At 40.8% G+C, this 26,376-nt stretch overlaps 1 protein-coding gene across 3 annotated transcripts in view; it reads right to left on the bottom strand.

Moving 5' to 3' along the window:
* LNPEP (leucyl and cystinyl aminopeptidase) overlaps positions 1 to 26,376 on the bottom strand; it is a 103,889-nt gene that overhangs the window by 38,458 nt on the left and 39,055 nt on the right. For 2 of the 3 annotated variants that reach the window (XM_077817234.1, XM_077817232.1), the window contains exons 2-3: positions 11,237 to 12,077; positions 3,421 to 3,559 (exon numbers count right to left, since the gene is read on the bottom strand). In XM_077817234.1, coding sequence (XP_077673360.1) covers positions 3,421 to 3,559; positions 11,237 to 12,077 — 980 coding nt within the window. Of the gene's footprint in view, positions 1 to 3,420; positions 3,560 to 11,236; positions 12,078 to 21,092; positions 21,190 to 26,376 lie in introns of those variants that run through there. The other variant, XM_077817233.1, reaches the window with a different exon arrangement.

Below are 26,376 nucleotides of genomic sequence, written 5' to 3'. Positions count from 1 at the left end.
CAAACCCAGGGCACAATGTTTGGTAAAAGTAGGGGGCTGAGCACCAAATGGCTGCCCAGCATCTCTCAGGCATAGGAATATTTTAGATATGCTGAAGAGGTTGCCTGGGCTCTAGTTGAGTGGGCCCAGATGCCTGTGGGAATGGGCATATCTTCTATTTCGTAACATTGTAATGCATCGGGGTCCACTTGGATAATCCCTAGGAAGAAATGGCCTGATTTCTTGCAGCCTTTTCCAGTACCACAGATAAAGGGGGTCAACTGAATGGCTTTGTTTGGTCTAAACGAAGGTCACTGGAAACATCTAATGTATGGAACTTGGTTTCTCCTAAGTCTGAGTGTGATTTGGGGAAGAAGATAGCGAGGTTGTTGGTTTGGATTAAATGATAAATCAGACACCATCTTGGTAGGAATTTAAGGTGGGGACTCAGCACCACCTTAACCCTGGGGAGGCAAGAGAAGTCATCCCTACTGTTAGTGCTCGAATCTCACTAACTCTCCAGGCTGAGGGGATAGCCACTAGGAAGATTGTTTTGATAGGTTGGTGAAGTAAGGACTTGGATATGCTTTCCATGAGGCCCGTAAGAACTACATTAAGGTCCCAGGATAGGAGACGATTCAGGGTGCATGAAACAGTGCTTTTAGAAATTTTGAAACAATGGGATGAGAGAACACAATATAAAAAAGTTTTAACAGGAAGGTGACAAGTTGAAATGACTGCTAAATGGACCCTCACAGAGCTGATGGTGAGCCTGATATCTTGAACTGTAGGCTATGATCTACACACTTGGGAACAGAAGCTTGTAATGGGTTGAGATCTTGTTATGAAGCCCAGATGGAAAAATTCTTCCACTTCAGAACATAATGGTCTGACCCAGTGTGGCCAATGGCCCACTGGGCCATCTAGCCCAGTACAGTGTCTGAAGACAGGAGTGGTGCCAGATGCTTCAGAGAGAGCGAACAGAACATGGTAATTATTGAGTGGATTCATCCCATTGTCCAGTCCCAGCTTCCGGCAGTCAGAGGTTTAGTGACACACAGATTATGGGTGTTCCTAACTATCTTATTAGAGATCAGCCCTCCTTTCTGGGGAGCTCATCAATGAATGAGATCTTGTCACAGGCTAGGTAGTCATATTTAGCAAACAGGGTTTTATAGCGGTTGTTTGCCCTTGAAGAAGATGCCAGAAAGTAGGCCTTTCTACTTAAGAGATCAAACTCTTGGGCTTTTTGTTCTTAGGAGTGTGGTCCTATCTGCTTGGATCTCTCCTTTACTGCAGATACCATGAGGGAGTTAGGAGTCATTAAATCCTTTTGGAGTGACTTGGTATCTTTCTCTGCTCATTTTGATGTTGGAAATAAAGGCTTGAACCTGCTATCGGTATTTTACAGGCTCTTGGATGCTTTCATTTATTCGCATTGCCAATCTGCCTGGGAAATCAGAATGGGTAGTATCACATAATATATGTGCTTTCTCCCTTATAGATAATTCAGTGTCCTGAGTGTCTGCTATCGTTCCCAACAATTCCTGAAAGGGCTTGAAGTCATCAGAATGTGATATTGGCGGGGATGTCACCATGTCATCCAGAGAGAAGGAAGATAGATCTTCAGGATTATTCAGCTGAAAAGGGTTAAGAGGAGTCTCCTGGGGATCTTGGAAGGAGTCATCTTCTGATTCTTCCTCCTGAGCATCTGACCCTACTCATATTCTTATTCTCTTGTGATGTCTACTTCATCAAGGGATCTAGCAACGGACCTAACTGGCATCTAGTGGATCTAGATCATTTATAGGTAGAGCAAGAGGCAGAGGAGCACCTAGAGGGTATATAAGGGGCCCAGAATAGCTGAGAAGGTATAAGGAGAAGTCTACCCAGGATGTCAGGATGCTGTGGGTGGGTGGGTGGGGTGGAAGAGAGAGTTAGGAGTTCTGGAGGTTAAATTTAAGGGACACTGTGCTTGAGGAATTCCTAGGAAGAGTGGTGGGAAGAACTTCTGCATCAGGACCTCTGCTAGATTCTGGAAAGAATGAGTGAACAGCAAAGAGAAGGAGTTTAGGCTCAGCCATTAGGCGGCAAGGTGCCTTGGCACCAAGTAGTAATCTAAAGAAAGGGAAGATTTTAAACAAAACCAACTAGACTGCCAACAGGGCAGAAATTCATCACTATGCTAATTTATCTAATATTTACAAACCAAGCTGGTGGATGGCTGCTAGGAGGTAGCAAGCAAACACTGCCAAGTTTTACCTCGCTGCCGCAGGCAATAACTGGGAACTGAAAGACAGTTGGGGATGCTCTGCTCTATACGCAGTGGTGAGCTGGAGCCATTTCCCACTGGTTCGCTAGAGCTGGTTGTTAAATTTAGAAGCCCTTTTAGAACCGGTTGTTCCGCAACAACCGACTCCATGGGTGCTCCAGCCCTGGAGCACCCAAGGGGAAAATTCGGTGGGTGCAGAGCACCAACCAGCAGCTCCCCGCCCCACCCCCGACTCACCTACGCTCCGCCTCCTCCCCTGAACGTGCAGCCCTGCTCCAGCCCCAGAGCACCCACGGAGTCAGCGCCTAAGGCGCCACTTTTGATGTGATCAGTAGGGGGGGAGTAGCTGCTCCCCCCCTAGCTATGCTCCCCCACCCCTAAGAGCCAGAGGGACCTGCTGGATGCTTCCTGGGAGCTGCCCCAGGTAAGCACTTCTGGGACTCCCCATCTCACCCCCCCGGCAGGTGCCTCTGACTTAGGGGTGAGGTGGGCACCCACTACGGTGGCCCACAAGACCCTCCTGCCCGGTTCTGGGGGCAGTCAAGGGACAGGGGAGGGGGTTGGATGGGGCAGGAGACCCGGGGTGGCAGGGGTGGGCAATGACCCCCTCGTGGGGTGAGGAGGGAACCCATTGTTAAGATTTTGGCAGCTTATCACTGTCTATATGCGATTGTGTTGGGGAGCACAAGGACAAGGACATGTAAGGTGCAGGCACTGTCCCAATGGAGGCTGCAGAACAGAAGATTTCAATCTTGTGCTCATGCACACCATAAATGGGATCCACATGGACCAAACCTCGAAGAAGAATCTTAAGTTCGACAGAGAGTGGTACAACAACCGAAGTGCATGTAGATATACAGTCCCATGCCAGTTCAGTCCAACTGCTGGCTGTAGCCATTCAACATTCCTATAGTACATCCAGTACCATGCAGTACACTAAACAGTTATTTGATCTGGGATACACTAAATCTAAATGTGTAAGGTCTTTGGAGCAAGTCAGCCTTTTCATTACATGTTTGTATGGTGTCTTGCACAGACCCCTGTCTGGGTCATCTATGCACTCTTGTGACACAAATTAACAAAGTGATTCAGAGTACTTTTAATACAGAGCACCTAAAAGACACACATCCATCCTCTAATATTCGTGCATTAGAAGAGCATAACTGTACCTTTGGCATATTTGACAGAGTGGAGTGCTGTTCATCTCTCTTGATCTTAATTAGAAAAGTGGCTTTAAATGCTGGTTCATCGAAGCATGGAAAAGCAGACCTTGCAGCCAGAGGCTCAAACTGAGTTGCTGCAAGCCATCTAATGGAAAGAAAAGATACGTTAAAAAATATAAGAGTTGGTATTACCATTCTTTAATAAATCAAGAATGGTTACTTTGAGGATTGGAATGGAATGAAGTTTTATTGGGAGAAGCTGGGAACAGAGAGGTAGCCATGATTTGTCAGGATAGAATAAGCACACTTTTAAGAAAGGCCTGTCATCAGTTTAAGTCTCAGAAGATTTTTCAATGTAATTTTTATTCAATGTTCTTTCTAGCATAATGCAGTCAGAAGATACAGTTTGGCTAATGCATCAAACTATAAACAGATTAGATTGAAATATAGGGCACATTATCAGTAAACAATTGTCCCAACAACCAAGTACTGAAAAGCTCATATATCCCTAAGAGTACATAGCCCAAAAGAAGAGTAAGAAACATGTACCGGCACTTCTATTTTGAAGTGTCTAACAATGGGAATAAACTTCATGCCCCACTGGCAGACAGGGTGGGTGACTGACTGCTTCTGTCCATCCATAACTTTCAACCAGGCAGAAAAAGCCACTTCCAGGTCCTATCTAATTGTTCCCCTCCCTGTCACTGACTTGTGGACAACTGCTGACCCAGTCAATGTCTTTGGGTACGTCTACACTAGAAATGCTACAGTGACACAAACTACTTTAGTGCAGACACTAAGTTGACGGAAGGTTTTCTTCCATTGCAATAGTAAATCCAGCTTTCTAAGAGGTGACAGCACAGAGGTTCTCAACAAATTTTGACTCAGTGCAGCCACCAACTGTTGCTGGTGGCTGCCCTGACATTTTTTTCCCTAAAATACTTAATTAACTTTAAGAAAAATAAATATTAGGGCTGTCAATCGATTAAAAAAATTAATCGTGATTAATCATGCTGTTAAACAATAGAATACCATTTATTTAAATATTTTGGATGTCTTCTATATTTTCAAATATATTAATTTCAATTACAACACAGAATACAAAAATGTATAGTGCTCACTTTATATCTAATTTTTATTACAAATATTTTCACTGTAAAAAATAATATTTTTCAATTGTGCACTGCAGTACTTGTAATGGGAATCTCTTTATCATGAAAGTTGAACTTACAAATGTAGAATTATGTACAAAAAACCTGCATTCAAAAATAAAACAATGTAAAACTTTAGAGCCTACAAATCCACTCAGTCCTACTTCTTGTTCAGGCAATCGCTCAGATAAACAAGTTTGTTTACATTTGCAGAAGATAATGCTGCCCATTTCTTGTTTACTATGGCACCTGAAATTGAGAACAGGCATTCGCATGGCACTGTTATAGCTGGCGTCGCAAGATATTTATGTGCCAGATGTGCTAAAGATTCATATGTCCCTTCATGCTTCAACCACCATTCCAGAGGACAAGTCCATGCTGATGAAGTGTTCTGCTCGATAACAATCCAAACCAGTGCAGACTGACGCATGTTCATTTTCATATCTGAATCAGATACCACCAGCAGAAGGTTGATTTTCTTTTTTGGTGTTTCAGGTTCTGTAGTTGCCACATCGGAGCATTGCTCTTTTAAGACATCTGAAAGCATGCTCTCTACACTCGTCCCTCTCAGATTTTGGAAGGCACTTCAGACTCTTAAACCTTGAGTGGAATGCCATATCTATCCTTAGAAATCTCATATTGGTACCTTCTTTGCGTTTTGTCAAATCTGCAGTGAAAGCATTATTAAAATGAACAACATGTGCTGGGTCATCCTCCAAGATTACTATAACATGAAATATATGGCAGAATGAGGGTAAAACAGAGCAGGAGGCATACAATTCTCAGCCCCACAAGGAGATCAGTCACAAATTTAATTAATGCATTTTTTTTTTTAAAAAAAACTAGTATCAGCATGTCCTCTGGAATGGTGGCCGAAGCATGAAGGAGCATACCAGGCACATAAATACTTTGCAATGCCTGCTACAAAAGTGCCACACGAAAGCCTATTCTCACTTTCAGGTGACACTGTAAATAAGAAGCAGGCAGTATTATCTCCTGTAAATGTAAACAAACTTGTTTGTCTTAGCAGTTGGCTGAACAAGAAGTAGGACTGAGTGGACCTGTAGGCTCTAAAGTTTTACACTCTTGTTTTTGAGTGCAGTTATGTAACAAAAGAAAACAAAAATCTAAATTTGTAAATTGCACTTTCACGATAAAGAGATTGCACTTCAGTACTTGTATGAGGTGAATTGAAAAATACTGTTTCTTTTGTTTAATTTTTACAGTGAAAATATTTGTAATAAAAAATATAAAGTGAGCACTGTACACTTCATATTCTGTGTTGTAATTGGAGTCAATATATTTGAAAATGTAGAACATCCAAAAATATTTAATAAATGTCAATTGGAATTCTATTGTTTAATAGTGTGATTAAAACTGCGATTAACTCAAAAAAATTAACTGCGATCAATCACGTGAGTTAACTACAATTGATCGACAGCCCTAATAAATATGCACGTATACATGTCCAAATCATTGTAATTTATTTATGTAGGGATTGTTTGTGGACTAGATAATAAAAATAATGCTAAGAAAAGTGATACTTGTATCTGTGTTAATATCACTTTTCACAAGTAGTCCTGGCAAATTAAGACTTGGATGGAGGGATGGGGAGCAGCAGGGGCCATGGAGGATGGATGTAGGGCTTGGGGAGACAGCGGAGGCCAGGGGGGATGGATGGGAGACCCTGCCACTGTGTGTCGGGGCTGAGGGTCAACACCCTGGGCCAGCACCTACTGGAGCCCAGTGGCTCAGCACCAGTTGCTGCGTTACAGGACTGGGGATTTGTGCTCAGGGCCAGGGATCAGTGCCTGCTACCACATGGCCAGAGGTCAGTGACTGGGGCCAGCACCTGCTGCCACATGGCTGGGGCTAGGGGCAGAAGCCTGCTGCCAGACAGCTAGGGCTGAAGGTCAGCATCCAGGGCCTGCACCCGCCAGAGCCCAGGGTCAGCTCCCATTCACACAACCAGGGCTGGAGATCTGCACCCAGGACTGGTGCCCAGGGCCAGCACCCACCAGAGCCAAGGGTCAGCAACCAGGGCAGGCACCCGCCACCTGGGTTGAGGGTCGGCACCATACAGCCCGGGATCAGCGCCAGGAATCACAGCCAGTCACCGCACTGTTGGGGTTAGAGCCTGAAGCCCCATGACTGAAGATCAGGGCCATGTGACCAAAGCTGGGGTCAGTGCCTGAAACCCTGCAACCAGAGCTGGATATTGGTGGCTGGAGCCCTGGGCTGAAGCCAGGCTCCCTAAGTCCCAACCACTCCAGGGCTGAAGCCAAAACCCCACCAACCCTCACAGGTAGAGAACCCACCTTGCTCCTTCAGTATCATGCCCCACCTGTCTTCAGAAGTGGTGCAGGGCAGCACATCCAGGAGCAACAGGAAGTGAGGGACTGATGCGTTGCCCCCCCATCACCACCCAGGAGGCTCTTGTGACCACAGAGAAACCCCCTGGTGGCTATATTTGAGAAACGCTGAGCTAGGTTGACAAAAGTATTCTTCCATTGACCAAGCAGCATCTACACCAGATCTTAGGTCAGCTTAATGACATTGCACAAGGTGTGAAATTTTTCACAGCTCTGAGAGATGTAGTTAAGCTGACTTAAAGAGCTCATCTACACTACAAAGTTAACACATAAACAGAGGCAGGGAGGGAATCCTGTTCAACTCCATTTGACTAGAATCTTTGTTTCGCCAGGCCCAATAAATGTTGGTGGAGACTAGCAAATAGGAGACTGCAACACATCTTCCAAACATGGCACCAAAATACTTTTTTCTTTCTATCTTCCTTTCGATCTTTCAGAGTGGTCGAGAAAGCATGTCCCCAACACGGACATCACACCTTCTACTGATAGCAATTTACACACTTTCCTAAATCCCACAGCTATGCTGTGACAACATGAAGGTACAGTAGTAGCTATCATCAGGCTGTTCACCCAGAAAGTGGAAGAGCTGCAGAGTCCTTTCTAAAAAAAGGGTCACATTCTGATTCAATCTTGTGGCTCTTTCCAAGTCTACCCACTGGCTCCTTCCTGTTCCTCCAGGCACACATCTGTTTCCTCTTACAGCTATATTGCCCCCCATAACTTCTTTGGCACTAGCAACCGTCTGTGAAGCTAATCAGGAGTGGTGACCTTTTCCAAAGCTGCCTCTCTGAACTTTCTTCTGACCCAGACAGACAAGCCTTGGAAAGTCACTACATTTTATTGTCCATTAACTTAAATCTCTTACTGACACACCTACTTGTATCAGTTTCTTAAAGCGTGTAGGTTGATTGCCATTAAGACACTGCACAATCTTGTGAGAAGTGCTTTCAGAGTTTGGCTCTTCTTGTTTAGTTCAACAGAAAAAACTGTAGGATTAAGAACTGCTGAGATTTTAAATATAAGACTTGTGTTATCTGGCCTTCTTCTGAAAGCCCCTGCTCCTGGAGTCATACGTTTATGTGAGAATTTCAGCTTTTTTTTTTTTTTTTTTTTTTTTTTTTTAAAAGTAGGTTTCTCGCTCTCATGGCTATGGAATAAAGCTTGAAAGACATGAAACCCAGATCTCAAAAACAAAAGAAAAAAATAACCCAGAATATATGGGGTTCAAAAATAAAATAAGATTTTTCAGGGTCTGACTCATGTTTTTGAATGCATGGTAATGTTTCAACAGACAACTTACCCTATCCCCTCATCCTCAACAGGAAGAAAATGCCAACAGGGGGTGAGGGAAGAAAATTCTATCTCCTTCCCTCTCAAGAGATCAGGAAATGGTTTGTTTTCTTTGATGTCAGCCTGATAAACACAGCATCTGAATGTAGAGAGCTAATTTATCATTCACACACTAACACAGGTCAGCTTCACCCCTCAAAAGCCTGCATTTTTAAAAACGACAATGATGAAGTAAATTAAATGTAGAGAATGAAGGGAGGCTTTTTGGAAAGGGAACCTAATAGAAAATGAAAGCAAAATGGAACCCATTGCCCACAATTATTGGCATAAATGAATTTTGCCTTCTAAGCTCTGACTGCAGTTATTTTATTTCATTTCATATATTGCCTTGTAATGCCTGTGTTCTCAGCTTCTTCTTGTGGCAGTTTATCTTTCAGGTATGATATTTTGATGTGATGGACAACTCAGATTATAGTGATCTTTGGCTCACTAGCATGAGAATGCTATTGATAACAAATCTTTGTTATTTTAATTCAAAGCCAAAAGAATAAGGAAGAAAGATCAACAGCTGGCTACAACACTGGGAAAAATATCTGTCACCAGGTAACCTCCAGAGAGGGAGTTTCACCATATGCGTATGAATATCCTCTCCTTGATGTTTATGGATAAGATTTCTTTCCGAGTAGGAAAATATGGAACTTGTTTTGACCGTTCAAAAAATTGGCCAGCCAGACACAGCCAAACTGGAACAAACCAATGGTATCTAGACCAGACCTCTGTCTTCAAAAGCCAGGTGCTTTAGAAAGAAAAAAGTCATAAACCCACTGTGATGTGCCCAGTTCCACAACAGAACATATCATTTGGGGACTGGAGGACTCTGTTACTTGAGGACTCTTCCTATTAGATGGTGATCAATGCATGTACTGTTGCAGTCTATAAATTGCAAGTGTACCCCAGTTTTTATAGCAGCAGAAGTTCTTCTAAAATGACAAGATGTATACAACCCTTTTCTTGTCTATATTAAGCTATTTGCCTTAATGATATCCTGATGGTGATAAGTTCTACAGGTTAATTTTAAGTGACATCAAAAAGCATTTACTTTGACATTTTTTAATGTGTTGCCTTTTAAAATTTATCATTGTTAGTGTGTTATGGGAAGAGTCAGGGAGATCAACTGCATCATCTAGTTAAGTAAACTAGATTTTTTTTTGAATAGCGAAAGCTCAGCAAAACATCTTTCCACTATGCAGCTCTCTTGCTTTTCTACTAAAAATAAATAATCTTTACACTAGCTGGTTTTCTTTTTAAAATGGATTAGACTTAATTTTAAGTCTGGATTTATTTATCATTAATTAAGAGGTGCAGGCAGCAAAAGATTATTGGTCAGCTTGTGCCTCACTGCAATATTAATTTACTCCTCAAGTAGCCCCACTGAAATCAATGAGACTGCTCAAGGAGTCGGGTACTATTTTATGTGAGTAAGGCTATAACAACCTGGCTACCTATGGAGAAAAATATCAAACCTTTATTACTTACCTACTTCTAAGGAGACCAGAAGGAAGGTGCTTAGTACAACCTTTGTGATTGTCTACTGACTTAGTAAGAAGTAGACCAAGTGGTCTTTTGGACAAATTCCCCATCAACAACATTCATGATTAAGAGTATCAATCACTCTGCAGTAGTGACTCATTAACACCACCACCACAAAAAACATATTTGAGAGAAAGCCAGGAAAGGACCTAAATTAATACAACCTAACAGGATATCTATCTACAAGCCGGGTAACAGAACTGAACTGAAGGACTGTCTGCACTATAATGAACCAACCTATGCAAGACATTCTTGAAGCAGTGTTGATTCTAATCATGGAAAACTTCTGCTTTACTCTCCCCCGCTGCACCTGATCTTTGTGTAAATTGCTATCAACATGAAGAATTAATATTAAAAACAGAGGGAAAGTTGTATTTCCTAAGGAACTTTTTTTACATAAAGCAAAAACCCTGCTCATTTTCAGACAGATTTTCTGTTAGCGACTGACTCCTGAAGAACTCCTTTGCTATACACTTCAGGGCCCAGGTGCTGAGTGAGAAAAACCACACATCCAAGTCATTGCTCCCCTTCCCCCATCATCATTTTTAATTAATGAATCAAGTGCAAATGAGTTGTCAAGGTTCCTTTCCCACTCTGAACTCTAGGGTACAGATGTGGGGACCTGCATGAAAACCCCCTAAGCTTATTTTTACCAGCTTAGGTTAAAACTTCCCCAAGGTACAAACTGTTTTACCTTTTGCCCTTGGACTTTATTGCTGCCACCACCAAGCATCTAACAAATATATAACAGGGAAAGAGCCCGCTTGGAAACATCTTTCCCCCAAAATCCTCCCCAAACCCTAACCCCCTTTCCTGAAGGCTTGATAAAAATCCTCACCAGTTTGCATAGGTGAACACAGACCCAAACCCTTGGATCTTAAGAACAACGAAAAAACAATCAGGTTCTTAAAATAAGAATTTTAATTGAAGAAAAAGTAAAAGAATCACCTCTGTAAAATCAGAATGGTAAATACCTTACAGGGTAATCAGATTCAAAACAGAGAATCCCTCTAGGCAAAACCTTAAGTTACAAAAAGACACAAAACCAGGAATATACATTCCATTCAGCACAACTATTTTACCAGCCATTTAAACAAAACAGAATCCAACACATATCTAACTAGATTACTTACTAAGTCCTAAGACTCCATTCCTTCTCTGTTCCTGGCAAAAAACACAGACAGAGAGCCCTTTGTCCACCCCACCCGCCAGCTTTGAAAGTATCTTGTCTCCTCATTGGTCATTTTGGTCAGGTGCCAGAAAGATTGTCTTAGCTTCTTAACCCTTTACAGGTGAAAGGGTTTTTCCTCTGGCCAGGAGGGATTTAAAGGTGTTTACCCTTCCCTTTATATTTATGACATGAGTACATACAAAACAACCTAGAAATACAGGGATGAGAAGAGTTATTCATAAGCCTACCTTTTCTCAGCATGTTCATCCTTGTAGGAGACTTTGTAAAACCCATAATAGGTATCTGATAAATTAGATGAATAGTCTATACTGAGGGTGTAGTTCTGTCCAACAAGTAGAGCGTCAGGGGCCACAACTGCAATCTGATCACGTATTGGATATTCCAGGACTACAACTGGTTTTGCCTGATTCCAACCTGCTGAACTCAGTGTTGCCTTGGTGATATTAAGTCCTGAGCTATGAAGTATGATATTCCAAGTGACCTGAATTACATTAACAGTTATCTGAACAGAACCTGAAAACTTTGCAGTTGTTAGGTTTGGCTGTAAGACAAGATCATAGTGTAGTGGTATAACATTACTGGGAAGCCTAGTTTTTGCCCACGGAAATCTCTTTCCATTAGTTGCTAGAGGATATATCAGTTCCATTGTATGGTTCTTTTTATGGCAGCCTTCTTTGGTAAAGGTACATTTGGGAAGAAGGTAGATCACCATTATTACTGAAACTGCAATCACAAGAACAACTGCACAAACCACCATGGTCCTTAAAGAGGGCACTGAGCATGATCCATCTGAGCTCTGTCTATAGCCAGCTGCATTATTACGGAGACCTGTGCTTCTGTTCATGAAAGACATGCCCAGCAATTTCGCTGATGATTCATAATCCTCTTCATCCTCATCCATTTCATTTTCTCCAAGGCCACGCACCAGTAGTCGTGAACTTCTTGGCTCATACTCCACTTCATCAGGCTCTAATGGATGCAAGCAAGGCTCCTTTGCCAAGTCAACCACATCAGGTTCTTCCTCAAACATGCTGTTTTCAATCATATTCCTGGGCAACTGAATTCGATCTGGGTGGGGAGAAGAGGAGGAGAGAAAAAAAAGAGCATACGTTATAACTAAAAAGGTGTTGCTATTACAACTCAAAAGATAACTTACTGAGTGGGAGTAGTGGAGCATGGAAAGCACTTATGCAGCATCTCTTACTGAGAGAGCTCCAATTCTGGAGAATATTTGCAAATATTTCAGCATATAATGATGATTTTTGGTTTGAACAACAACATTCCTAGAAACATTCATGGAACCCTTTGGCCTTATCTAGTCTGGGAAACTGCATAACTAAAATTTTAACATACTGTTACCAATATGATTTTGCCCTTTCTTGTGGGGAGGGACATGTGTAAGAACATGAATGATCCTCTAGTTAACCACAGCCAACCATATTTTTAAAACACACTAACTGCCCTGTCCACATTCAGTGTTAAGTTGTGTCACAGAAAGGATTTAGCAAAGTGCCGATTGCTAAACCCGTGGAAGACAAATATCAAGCCACTATATTGTTTTAGAAGAGGATCTGGTCCTTTTATATAAAAGGATAATATACTACATTTTCAACTGCGCTCTTCATTTAAGATTTAGTCCCTATGTCCTAGGTAAAAGCCTGTGCATAAAAAGAAGTTAAAGTGCTTACTAAAGTAAAACCATCTCCAGAAATCTGGACCCTAATAATTAATGAATTGTTATATGTATTGTTCAAATTCAAGAGTCACTTTTTACAAGAGTGACAGATAACAGACATGAAACATATGTAAAGAGCTGCTCTGTGTGGCTCAAAAGCTTGTCTCTCTCACTAAACAGAATTTTGTCCAATAAAAGATATGTCATCTACCTTGTCTCTCTAACATCCTGGGATCGACATGGCTACAACGCTAACTTCTGTATAAGTAATTTATACTGTGGTCAACCAGCTACAAAGGACACGGGGAATAAGGAATCTTTTCCCCATCCAAGTTGCATGGACAGAGCTGATGCAAGGCCTAGGGACCAGAAAGCAGGTGGCTTTGGAGAGAACAAAGGACTTGTTATCACCATAGGCCTGATGCAAAGCCCACTGTTGTCAGTGGAAAGACACTAACTTTAAATGGACTTTGGAAGTGTTGGAGGAGACAGACTGAGAAAAGCCAGTAGAAAGGGGAAAGGTGTGGAGAAAGAGACAGCAGTGGACTGGTACAACTCTGAATCTCCTTTGTGCCGGAAACCCCCAATACCAGCTTTGTATTTTGTTCTAACTTCCGTAATTTACGTTTAACTCCTCTTACTGCTGCTTTCAGAAGTTTGTCTCCAAGAAACACATTTAGACACTGTTTTGATCCATTTCGTCTCTTGATTCAAATTTTATTTAAATTCAAATACTGTAATGTTTAACTCAGGAAATGTGTGGACTCCCATCTGGGGAGATGACAGAGTCAGATAAACGAAAGAAAAAGAAAACATGTGCAATATAATAGCCCTCCAGTTACCATAGGCCCCAATTCTATAAAGATCCTAAGCATAAGCTTACATTTAAGCACATGTTTAAGCACATTTAAGCATTACGCTGACTGAATAGGAAGAGACTCAAGCGTATGGCTGAAGCTCAACTAGGGCTTTAGCTGATCATTTAACGAGGACACAGCTTGGAGGGAAGGAAGTTTCTTAGCCATATAGGTACCATAGAAAGCAGACATGTTTAGCTGGTTGAAAGGTTTTCTATCTTCCCCTTCCTCCCCTCAAGAAAACAATTTATTTTTAAATGAAAACAGAGGGGAAGAAAGTGTTAGTTAAAATTTCACAAGGAAAAAATAAAGTTTCCTTGAGCAGTTCTACAAAAGTGAGAGTTTCCGTGGCATAGAACGTGACCTTTCAGCTAGAGCTAGGTGAACAATAGATTTTTATTTTATGTATTTTATTTTTCATACTGTCTAACATTGCAAGAGAACACTGGAATAGAACTCAGTGGTTTCTGGTTACCAACCCTCTCTTGGTCAGTCCACTCGATCTCACCCTCTCCCCTCTAGGTTATATTTCAATTCAACAGCCTCTAAAATAAAACTCCCCCACTCCTCAAATATAATCCCATGCACTTCACCTCAAAGACAGATTAATAAACCCAATCTGAAGTTTCTTGGATAAAACAGCTTTAAAACATCAAGGGCCAACACCCACAACCCACCGAACCAGTGTTTTCCAAACAGAGGGAGGGTAGACTAGTGAGGGGGACTAAGTTGTCAGACTAGACCAGGAGGTTGGGGACAGTTGAGAGGAGTAGTGGGAGCAGAAAGGCTACATGAACCTGGATCGGTCCTGCTCTCCCAGTGTCTCAAATGTGAACATGCTGTCATGTCCGCAGACAAAGTAATAAGCAACTTCTTCAAAGTCATCCATTGTTCCTCTTGCTTTAAGGCAGCCCCAAACACAGCGCTCATGTACATGACTCAGCCATTAAAGCACACATCCACGCCCCACCAACACCTGCCCTGAGCAACATGTAATAATGTTAGAGGTGGGGGTGGAGAAGGGGTGAGGAATGGAAAAGAGTACTCAGAAGAGAAAGAATCAATAAGAAGAAAACTAGTGGACAGAAGGATAAATATAGAGAGAAAAATGGAAAGAAAAAAGAATAGATGGCAGAAGCCAAGTTAGTACATGGCAAGAGACATGGCAGGAAGTCCATCCAAAACTCTTCTGCAAAGGGGATTTCAAAAGGTTGGGAACCACTACACTGTATTTTCAAAAAGCAGTTCTCCCTCTTTGCTCCCAAGCCAACTACCTCATATAATTGTCAAATTCACCTCAAAATGATATACACAAAAATTATTTGGGCCACAGAGCATACCTGAGACTACAAAGAACTTTTCCCTAAGAAATGAAGATAGAAGGCCAAACTAATCACGCTTGAACTAGAGAGAGAAATGCCAGCCTCTCTTATAAAAAAGAAAAAAAAACAAACAAAAACCCCACACCCTACACACCCACTTAGAATTATTTGCAAAAATTGGAGGCAATCCAGCTAGTAGGAGAAAAATGGCTTGTTTTTATTGTTAAAAACCACACAGCCATTTTTCAAACTCAGTGTTAACAAGTCACAACTTCAGATAAAGAGCACAACTCACACTATTTCCACTGGAACGCACACAGACAAGTAACAGAGCACTTGAAGGTCATTGAAGTTACCAATCCTGAGATACATACTGATGCAGGCAGTGGAATCATACAGCTTTACAGGAACAACTCTGAGGCGAACCAGCTTTAAATACAGATTTATGTCTAGATAAGCTGCAGATTTTGTTTTTCTCCACACTAGCAAAAATAAAAGGGGCAAAGAATATATAATATTCTAAGCAAGCTGTATGTAGGGACTCTTTCTAGGCCTGAACAACAAGACTGTAATCTTTGTATTTTCACACTTCACTGTCCTCTTTCACACCAAACACCAGTAGCAGGGAGAAGCATAGCCAAATCTTGACAAAAAAGATTACTTTAAATTCACATAAGGCTAGATTCCAGTCAAGACTCACAAACGCAGAAAAGTAGAATACAAGTGGGAGAAGTTTCATCTGCCAAGTTAAAAGTAGTATAGAGCCACTCAGCAATCACAGCAGTTCCCAAAGTTACAAGTGCTTTAAACCCCAAGACTTAATTCTACATTACCATGCCAAGAAACCGAGACTGAGGCACAGAACCCAGCACAAGGACACATGGACAAGAGTCTCTGAATAAATGGCCCCTGCGTTGCTCTAGGACTACTTTGCACATCACTACCAGTGCTAAGCAGCCCTGAGAATCACCATAGCTAACATAGGGTGTATTCTGATGGTGCAGAAACGGCATACTGACTCCTCTGCAACCCCCGTCCAGTACACAGGGTGTCCTTCTGACCCAGGAATCCCTAGTTACTTGCCAGCTCCTCTGGGGCCATTGGCAGACCAAACAGCATATGGAAAAGTCAGCCTTTAGGCTCCTCTAGCTCAGTGCTGTGATGTGGGGGACCGGCAATTCCCCCCCACCCAACCATGTGCCGATGGCTCCCGGAACAGCACCCGTCCGCGGACCACCACTTTGAGTAGCACTGCTCTAGCTTACACCAGAGGTCACTCAGTGCACAGATGGCCCAGGACTGGGAGAGCACAAAGATAAGAGAAGGAGAGTTGGTTTTCTGAATTACCACAGTTGTGAATATTTATAATTGCAGAATAAGTCTGCCGTATTAGACAATTTGTAAACCGCTGACCTACAAACAAGTCAATTTAGGCAACCCATGACAACACAGCTGTCTGAAACCTTGTTACAACATAGCTCCAATTTACAATATTCATGGGGTACCAGCTGGTTTCTGCTGTAGATCACCAAATCACACTAGAGACTAGAATGACCGCCTCCTCACGCGCCTATCTATAATGTGTAGGAAAAAAACCTGATCACAGGGGACCTCAATTTGAATGGCATATCCTTAACAGTGAGGATAATTAACCAGTGGAACATCTAACCAGTGTAGTGATGGATTCATCATCGCTGGCAATTTTTAAAATCAAGGTTGGATATTTTTTTAAAAAGGTACGCTCTAGTTCAAAACAGGAATTAAATTTAAAGAAGTTCTATGGCCTGTATTATACAGGTCAAACTAGATGACCTCAGTGGTCCTTTCTGGCTTTCTAGTCTATAATCAAATGGCTTGACCCAGTACCCTGCTGGGTGTCAGACTACTGAGCCAACAGTGTTCTTTTTGCCTGGCCTCCCTGTAGGACTTAAGAGGCAGAGGGTGTACAATTAATGAGGATTTAAAAAAAAGATGCATGGCACCTGTTCACTAGCCAGTATAACATATTGGAACAGCATGCACCATAGCAGATTTTCAAAGATAGGAACTATGCTGGTGTAAATTGTTTGTCTCAGACTAGAATCACATTTTCTGTTTTCAGAGTAGCAGCCGTGTTAGTCTGTATTCGCAAAAAGAAAAGGACGACTTGTGGCACCTCAGAGAATAACCAATTTATTCGAGCATAAGCTTTCATGAGCTACAGCTCACTTCATCAGATGCATTCAGTGGAAAACACAGTGAGGAGACAGCCAATGAAGTGAGCTGTAGCTCACGAAAGCTTGTGCTCAAATAAATTGTTTAGTCTCTAAGGTGCCACTAGTACTCCTTTTCATTTTCTGTTTTAACAACTGAAAATACAGAGTATATATGCAAAGCTTTGCATAGAAATATGAAAAAAGGGAGTAAATTTGAGGAACTGATACTTTAAATGCTGTTCAGCTAATGCACTTTGAGCTGCAAGGTTTCAATTCTCAAATTCAAAGTATGGTACAAAACACAAAGACACAGATCCTAATATGCAAAAAATTGTTTCTGCAAGGGGTAGGCTTGTGTTTAACATGACAGCAAGATAATGGCTTTGGGGGGGGGGAATGTTTTGTTGTTCAGGAGTCTTTTGCACTTTAACTTTTCAAAATATAGTAAGCAATGCAAACATACAATAGAGCAAGTTTGCTGTAACTTTATACTATTTTAATAAATAAATAAGACACCTTGACTGCCGCTAGAGGTAAAGTTGTCTGCTGGTATTCACACTATAGGGGAAACTGTATGCTCCTCTTTAGCAGGAATGGAAAGCTTTAAACAAAAATTAATGCCCTCCAGAGGCAAAGAGCAAATAAACACAGATTAATAGATTCTAAGGCCAGAGGGGACGGTTTTGATTGTCTGCTCTAAACTCTTTTATAACACAGGGCACAGAACTTCCCCAAAATAATTTCCAGTCCATGTGTTAGAAAAACATTGTCAGTGATGGAGAATCCACCACAACCCTTATTAAATTTTCCAGTGGTTAATTACTTTCACCGTTAAAAATGTATGCCTTATTTCCAGTCTGAATTTGTCTGGCTTTAACTTCCAGCCATTGGATTCTGTTATACCTTTCTCTGCTAGATCAAATATTTGCAGTCTGTAAGTATCTACACGGTGAACAATCAAATCACTCTTAACCTTCTCTTTGTGAAGCTAAATGGATTGAGTTCTTTGAGTCTATCACGATAAGGCACATTTACTAATGCTTCAATCATTCTCATGGCTCTTCTCTGAACCTTTTCCAATTTGTCAAAATCTTTCTTGACATGTAGACACTAGACTTGGCTACAGTATTCTAGCAGCAGTCACACCACCACCAAATACAGGGGTAATATTCTCCCTATTTCCATTCAAGATTCCCCTGTTCATATATCCAAGGATTGCATCAGCCTTTTTGGCCAGTGTCACACCAGGTGCTCACGTTCAGCTGATTACCCACCAGAACCTCTAAGTCTTTTTCAGACTCACTGCTTCCCAGGATATTTCCCCGTAAATATGGTCTACGGTCTTTGTACTACACGTATGACTTAGTGTTTGACCATATTAAAAAAAAGTGTATTATTTGCTTGCACTCTGTTTACCAAGCAATCCACATGGGTGTATACCAGAAATCTGTCCTCTTCATTACTTACCAGTCTGGGTCATCTGCAAACTTCCAGGTCATTGATTTAAAAAAAGTTAATCTCTTCAAAACTCCACTAGAAACACACAACATCAGTGATGATTCCCAGTTTGCAATTACATTGAAACGTGTCCATTTGCCAGTTTTTAACCCATTTAATGTAGGCCAGCGTTAATTTTATATTGCTGTAGTTTAATACATGGTCTATATCTGATCCATGTTTACATGTATCTAGTGGGTTGGTATTCCAGAATATTAGCCAAAGAAGCGTGGTCTAAATACACCCTATCTACAAGTCGGAGGGCAAAATCCATCTCCCACAAATATAAATCACCCCATGCTATACAAAGACACTCTAGGAAGTGGGTGGATTTCATGCTAATAGAAGAGACTTACTGCTGACTAAATATACATTTTCCAATCTACTGAAAATATTTCATATGCTCGGCTGGTAAATTAGAGATAGCAAAACAGGTAACAAGAACAGTTACTTATTCATGTTAATGTTATTAATGACGAAAGGCCAGTTTCTTTAAAAGGGGCCACCCAGCACATAAAAATTGATCAAAATGTGAAGTGGTCATTAATCCAGCCCTGAGGCAGGACCACGTATACTTTGACCACAGGTGTTCATCTAATCTTTGCTTAAAACCTACAAAGACAGGGCTTCCACAGCCTCCTTCGATAACCAATTCCATGACTACTTAACTATCCTTATAATTAGAAAGGATATCCTAACATCTAACCTAGATCTCCCTTGATGCAGATAAAGGCCATTACTTCTAGTTCTACCTTTAGTAGACAGAACAATTGATCACAGTCCTCTAGAACAGCCCTTAACATACCTGAAAACTTATCAGGCCCCCCTTTCACACAGTCTTCTTTTCTCAAGACTAAACATGCACAGAGGTTTTGTTTGTTTTTTAACCTTTCTTCCTAGGTCAGGTTTTCTAAACCTTTGATGGTTACTCTCCTCTGGATGCTCCAATTTGTCCACATCTCTTCTAGAATGTTCAGCCCAAAACTGGACACAAGACTCACCTGAGACCCCACCCCTGCCAAGCAGAGAAGATCAGTTTATCCCCAGTGTATTACATTGCACATCCCAGAAGGACATTAGCCTTTTTTCACAACTGCACCACACTGTTGGCTCATATTCAATTTGTGATCCACTGTAACCCCAAGATCCCTTTCAGCAGTTCTAATATCCAACCAGTTATTCCCTATTTTGTATCCATGCATTTAATTTTTCCATCCCAAATGTAGCACTTTGCACTTGTCTTTATTGACTTAACTTGGTTGATTTCAGACTAAATTTGTCAAGGTCCTTTTGAAAGCTAATTCAGTCCTCCAAACTGCTAGCAACCCTCCCAGCTTGCAATCATGCACAAATGTTATAAGCATATTCTTCACTCCACCAGCCAGACTACTACCAAGCCCAGGACAGGCCCCTAAACTACCCCACAAGATCCATCCTCCCAGTCTGACATCCAACCATTGATAAGTACTCCGAGTACTGTTTTTCAACCAGTTATGCACCCACTCTAGAGCACATTTCCCACATATACCGGTAATTCATTCTAAAGAAACTAGGCATTAAGAAACGGATGTGAATTCTAAAGGTAACATTTTACACAGTTATTAGTGAAAAAGAATAGACAGGATTAAAAATCCAGAGTTTAATGCAAAGTTGAATGCCATAATTCCCTTCCCTACTGTATTTTAGAGACACAAGGTGGGTGAGGTAATGTCTTTTATTGGACCAACTTCTGTTGGTAAGAGACAAGTTTTTGATCATACACAGAGCTCTTCTTCAGGTCTGGAAAATATACTCAGAGTGCTACAGCTCAATAATCTGCTCCACCTTGTATTTAGCTCTCATACTGAGTGCAGTGACCTGTGTAAATGCAAAAGCTTGTCTCGGTCACCAACAGAAGATATTGCCTCACCCATCTTGCATCTCTAATTTCCTTGGATCACCATGGCTACAAGAAGGCTGCATACTACTATATTTTGACAGAGCAAATAGCACATGTGACTTCAGCTGATCGAGTAACTAGGAAACTTGGGTGTCAGAATTAGTGATGGTCTAATTGTGAGGCTTGAAAAGACATACAGAGGTGTCATTGATTAAAGAAATAAAACCCAAAGAAACCAGACGTTCCGAGGAATTTAAGATGAGCAAAGCAACACACACTTCTAATATTAAGAGGGTGAAAGGAAGCCATTGCCCAAAATTATGAAATAGAAGCTGGAACGGGGAGGGCTGAACTAAGGACAGCGGACTGATTGGGTGTCAGTGAGAGGGATTTCAATGGGAGCTGCAAGTGCTCAACAACTCTGAAAGAGTCAGGCTTCTTCTAAACATGGCTGTACATACCCAACTTTGATACCCAGGACTGAAAACGTTGGCCTTTTGCTAACAAACAGTACGTATGTTAAACAAGGTGTGTGGACTTTGTCCCTGCTAAATGGATGCAGATTCAATTTTGTAAGATCAATATTGTATTTGTCTTATTAATGAAGGAAAAGCAGCTTGAAGATAAAACAGGAAATTTGAATCTCTAATGAACCTACTGGCTCATGATTGGGTTCCCTCCTCCAGGACCTCCAGTATGGCTGAGCTGGAAGAGGAAGATCTAGCCAAGAGAGGGCACTGGGGTGCCCAGTTCAGCCTCTGGCCAATAAAGTGCTCCAGAAATTCCCTAGACAAAAAAGGAATTAATATCCCAGGTTTAGGGGAGACCAGGCTCTTGGGAGACATCCAGAAGCTGTGCGTGAGCAGCAGTGGTAGCCAACGATTGAGAGATGGCTGCAGAGGGAAGGTTAGATAGCCTCCAGAACGGAATTGAAAGTTAAGAGCAGGACAGGGAAAGAGGACCAGTAATAGCTGCAGAAGAAGGATACAGCACAGTGTCTTGTAAGCATGAGGCATGGGGACAACTGATTGTGCACAGAAGGATAATGGTTCACAGGAAGCCTTAACAAGACTGGTACAGGGGTATAAAGTAACAAACTGCCCCTATGTGCTGGGTTAGGAACTGTTGGAAAATCAGTTCTTTTAATTGAAAGTATTTGTGCTTTTTGCACATTTCTGTTTATGACCGCGCTAGTAAAGTAATTCTTACTTTAGGCAAACCCACCAAAGACCTGGGGCATCTTCAGCTCCCAAAACACACAGCTTGTGACCAGACAGCTCAAGAGATGGATATGCTGAAAGCACACCACCCTGTAGTGGCGTCAGTTACAATACTTATTGTGCACCTTATTTCCCTTCCCTTACTCTGCAAGCAATCCCAAAGCTAAAGAAAAATTACAACAGAATGGAAACTAGATACAGCATGTTGCTAACACACAGCCATGCATTACTTCAAGACAGACCCACCCACAGAGTGTGCACATGTTGGTGGTCTTTGTGAAGTCGCTGGCCTATGGCTGTGTCAGTCACTTTTAGGTCACATCATACAGATGGCCTAGCAAACAGCCTGAGCTTCACAGAGATATTAAAGTGTCACAGTTAGAAGCATTGTTTTATAGTCAAAACAATTAATTTTCTACTTTTAGCGCAATCCCTGCGTCACCCCAAAAAAGCCACCAAAAACTGATGATAGAAATTAGAAGCAAAAGACTGATATCCTAATAATTTTGCTATTCTTAACGTACTCACTAACACAACTGTTTACCGTCATCCACAAAAAATCCCTAAAATATCAGAAGTATTGTGTCATTTTTTGGGGGAAGAGAGGGGGTTGTTTGTATAAAACAGAAACCACAAAAACAGAAAACAGAAGTCATTACAACCAAGACAAATGTATGCAATTCCTTAAAACAATTACAACATTCTGGTGTTAAAAGGTGATGAGACTCAAGTAATAGTACTTACTGTAATGGGATAGCCTGTGTTATGAAAAATAGGTTTGCTTTAAAATGCCTGCAGCAAAACTGCTTCTCTTGAAAAAGAAAGGAGGATATTATGCACAACTAAACTATCAATCTGCATTAAGACTCCTTGTAAAAGTAAAGTGAAACCTCTTAGAAGCTCTCTGTGCAGTGCTTCCCAGAGACAGAGAAGAGGATACTATATAAAGAACTTCGAGGGCAGACACAGAATGGAGGAACTAAACAAATAGGACACTGTGTCCGAACATAGCTTTTTTCTTGCTATCAATATCGAGCAATAGACCAGTTGCTGTGAAGTTAGTGGTTACTGCTAATACATAATATTTACAGAAACTGTGGGTTTGTTGAGATAAATCAACAATACATTTAAGTATATGTATTCTTTACATTTACTTCATAAGTATATGAATCAAGGAGTTTCTCCTTCATAAAGGACATTTTATTCTTAAAATTTGATAGGGAAGAAAGATTAGCATTCATGGCAGGAACAAAAACATATTTCACTCATACAAAGTCTCCAGGGTATGCCTCTGTAGGTTTGAGCCAGTGGGAATTTTAGAAAGATTAGGAGGGTTAGATTTCAGGAGAAAAATCTCCCACCAAAAAATACATTCCTTAACTTGATGATGAATGTCTAATAAGCTGCACTGCTTAAAAGGAAATTTTTACTGGAAATACAGAAGCATTGTACCTATTAAAAATTACTTGTTAATGAATTGATCCTGCTTCCATTGAAGCAAATAGCAAAACTAATGTCAATTTAATAGGAAGAAGGATCAGGGTCCAAAATCCTAACACATAGAAGTTTGCTTTACAATGACAGTGAAAGTTTTCAGCACACATTATGGACCAAAATCCTGATGTTTTTACTCAGTCCCTTTCAAGCAGAAGTCTCATTTCACTTCAGAAAGGACTGAGCCAAGGTGGCAGTTTCCTCTTTCTGCATGAAGATGTAATTTTAAATTAAGTTTTAACCAAATATTTAATTAAGATAAAAATATAGGAATCGCTAATATTTTACAACAAAATAAAGCAATTCAATTAAAAAAAGAAAGCAAAGCTGTCCTTATTTTAGATGACTGTGAAGGGGGTAAAGGGAGAGGGGAAACAGCGAGGGAGCACTGGTGGACTGGCTGCCTGAAATACCTGAACTTAGAGCTAGAAACACACAAACACACACACACACGCAAAGTTTCAGACAAGACTTTTTCCAGATACACAGACCCCACCAACTGAGGGAGGCAGATTCAGGTCAAACAAAAACATTTTGGCAATTTGCCAAATTGTTTTCATCAGGAGAAAGAAAAATCAAAACCCAAATATTTTATTTAAAGTAGTAATATGAAATGTTTTGATTTGAAATTACTTTCTCTTCTTCAAAATTAAGAAAGCTTTGAAATAAAGCACTACATTTGGTTTTCAAAACACATTTTGTCCAACCCAAATAAATTTTTAATTTTTCAGTTTGTCAAAAGTTGAAAAAAAAATTTCACATTGACCAGACATGAATCCGCAGGCCCCAGAATAGCCAGTAAACAAACAGTTATTTACACAGCTCTAGGTGAAACCTGCCTGTTGTAGTAACTGAGACTTCATCCACCTCCACTCCACACCACAATATATAATTAAAGCAGTCAGTCATTTTCACTACAGTAAAGCTACACACATGTCAGGTACAGGCATAGATTAAACTTCAGGCATATGCATGATAACACCCAAGTACATAGTTCAACCTTCATACAAAAAATTAGATATACAGAAGGCAGTGCTTAATTTGTACCGGGGCTCAGCCCCAGTACTTCTAGGCTTGGCAGTTCATAGCCCCAGCACCACTTTAATTAGAAATTAAGCACTGACAGAAGGACTGTAGATAGCGCAGTGATGGATTCTACATAAACCCAAATCATATTTCTGCTCCACTGAAGTACAACTGCTTCCTGAACAATACTGTTGGCTGGACTTTTACTAATGGCCATAATAAAAATATTGTTTACATTTTTTCTTGTGTTTTCTTCAGTTACACAACTGGTTTAAACTACTTTTTCTTTGCTCAATGAGCAATATGTAGAGTTTAGGTCTTCCCTGTATGACAAAAATTTTCTTGTAACACTTAAAAATAAGGAAGCCCAGTATTGCTGAGTGTAATTTGATGTTTGACATCTTTGTAGCACTTCCTCTGGAAATGGAAGAGACCAAACAGTTAACCCGTGTCCTAAAAATTTAGCATTTCAAAATGAATCCCAAAAATAAAAAATTGATTTCTCTCTTTTCCAGATTTGTAAAGATTTATTTTTCTAAACAATATTTTAACATTCCCCATAAAGAAAAGAACACATTCTATACTAAATGTACAAATCAGATAAGAGTCAGATGTGTTTCGAAAATCCAGAAGAAAAGGAAGTGACTCAAATGCTGTTACTCCCAACCCCTTTCAACCAACCACTTAATCAAGTGAAGTTTTTTTGCTTTCAATATAAAAGACTGCCCACAAATTGTACAAAAAAAGTTAACACACTAAACAGCAGTAAAAAGGATGTTTATTTAAAATGCTGCTAAAAAGCCTCCTCTTGAAGAGCCAGGTCTATTCAATACAAGAGACCTTTGTGTTGAAAATGTAGTTGTACCATTAAACAATGGCTTAAAACTGCAAGTGCCTATCAGTACGCACAAACCTTCTCCTTTCCACTTTATTCTTTAGATTAGGATTTTAGATGGACAAATTGGGTAGAGTGTTTGGTTGTTTGCACAGGTAACCATATGCAGTTGCCATTCCTGCTGGTTGGGTCACGAGTCTTAATCTCAATTTTGTAAGTAATTAAGGCCCCGATCCCTCACACATATATACATAAAATTACTTATGTATGCAAGTACTGTAGTTTCACTGAATTCTCAGTTGCCTAAGGGCATCTATCTATTACAGGATTGGGCTCTTTAGAAACATGCAGAGATAGGTAATAGGCCAAGTCTTGGCTACTGAGCAAACTGATCTACTGTAACTTGGCAGTAGTTCTATCTAAAAAGTCTTACATGGAAAGCATTTGCACACTTCCAACTGTCTAGCTGCACCAACAATTGTTTTTGTCAAACAAAAAGACACTGCTTAGCCAAACAAAAAGTGCAATACAAAAGAGCTAACCTCAGGTCATCAGGCAAAAAGCAGTTGGACTACTAATTATTACCATGATATAAATTGCATCTTCCCTATTAAGAATGGCTAGTGTCACAAACAGTGAAGGAAAAGTCTAGCTGTGATTCGTGAATGTGGTGCACACCAGTGGACCTGTATTTACAGACTAGCTTTTAGAATGGCTACTCTGACAACATCCAACTGAATATATCCACTGGATTTCTAGAATATTAGACAACCATGGGATGACACATGTAATGTTTGCAGGGATTGGAACGAGACCATATAGGCATTTAAAAGGTGAAGTAGTAATTATGAAATTCAACATTTTTACACACACACGACCATCTCTAAAGGAACTTAATATTAGGAAGACTTCCCTCTGCCCAACTACAAAATTACACCTGCTTCTCCTAGGATGGCGGGGGGGGGGGTTGTTTTTACTCTAATTCTCTCTATTTTAATCTCTCTCGAAGTGCACTGCAAACAGATAAAAAAAATTACTGAGGAGAGACCTGCAATTCATTCACTTTCACACTGTTAGTCTTTAGACTCATTTGCGGTCTTATTTCTCTATAAGAGGCAAAGCTGTCTCTGTATCATGCTCAATCCATGGAACGAGTACTTTGTCCCAGGAAAGTAGCTCTTCCCCACCCTCACCCCTTTTGTGCTTAGGATTGCATCTGCCCTGCATGTGCTTTTCTTAAGAGGGAGATCCGCAAAGCTCTGCTTAAAGCCTGACGCATTTAGACAGTCCACTCTTTAGCTAGTGCAAGAGAGTGAACCCATTTTCACCAGCTTTAGATCTGGCGAATCTTTCTTGGAAACGAATTT

The sequence above is a fragment of the Eretmochelys imbricata genome, chromosome 5 (genome assembly GCF_965152235.1).
Source record: "Eretmochelys imbricata isolate rEreImb1 chromosome 5, rEreImb1.hap1, whole genome shotgun sequence".
Classification (NCBI taxonomy): Eukaryota; Metazoa; Chordata; order Testudines; family Cheloniidae; genus Eretmochelys; species Eretmochelys imbricata.
Note: the sequence above shows the minus strand (reverse complement) of the source record. Positions and strands in the feature narration are given on the sequence as shown.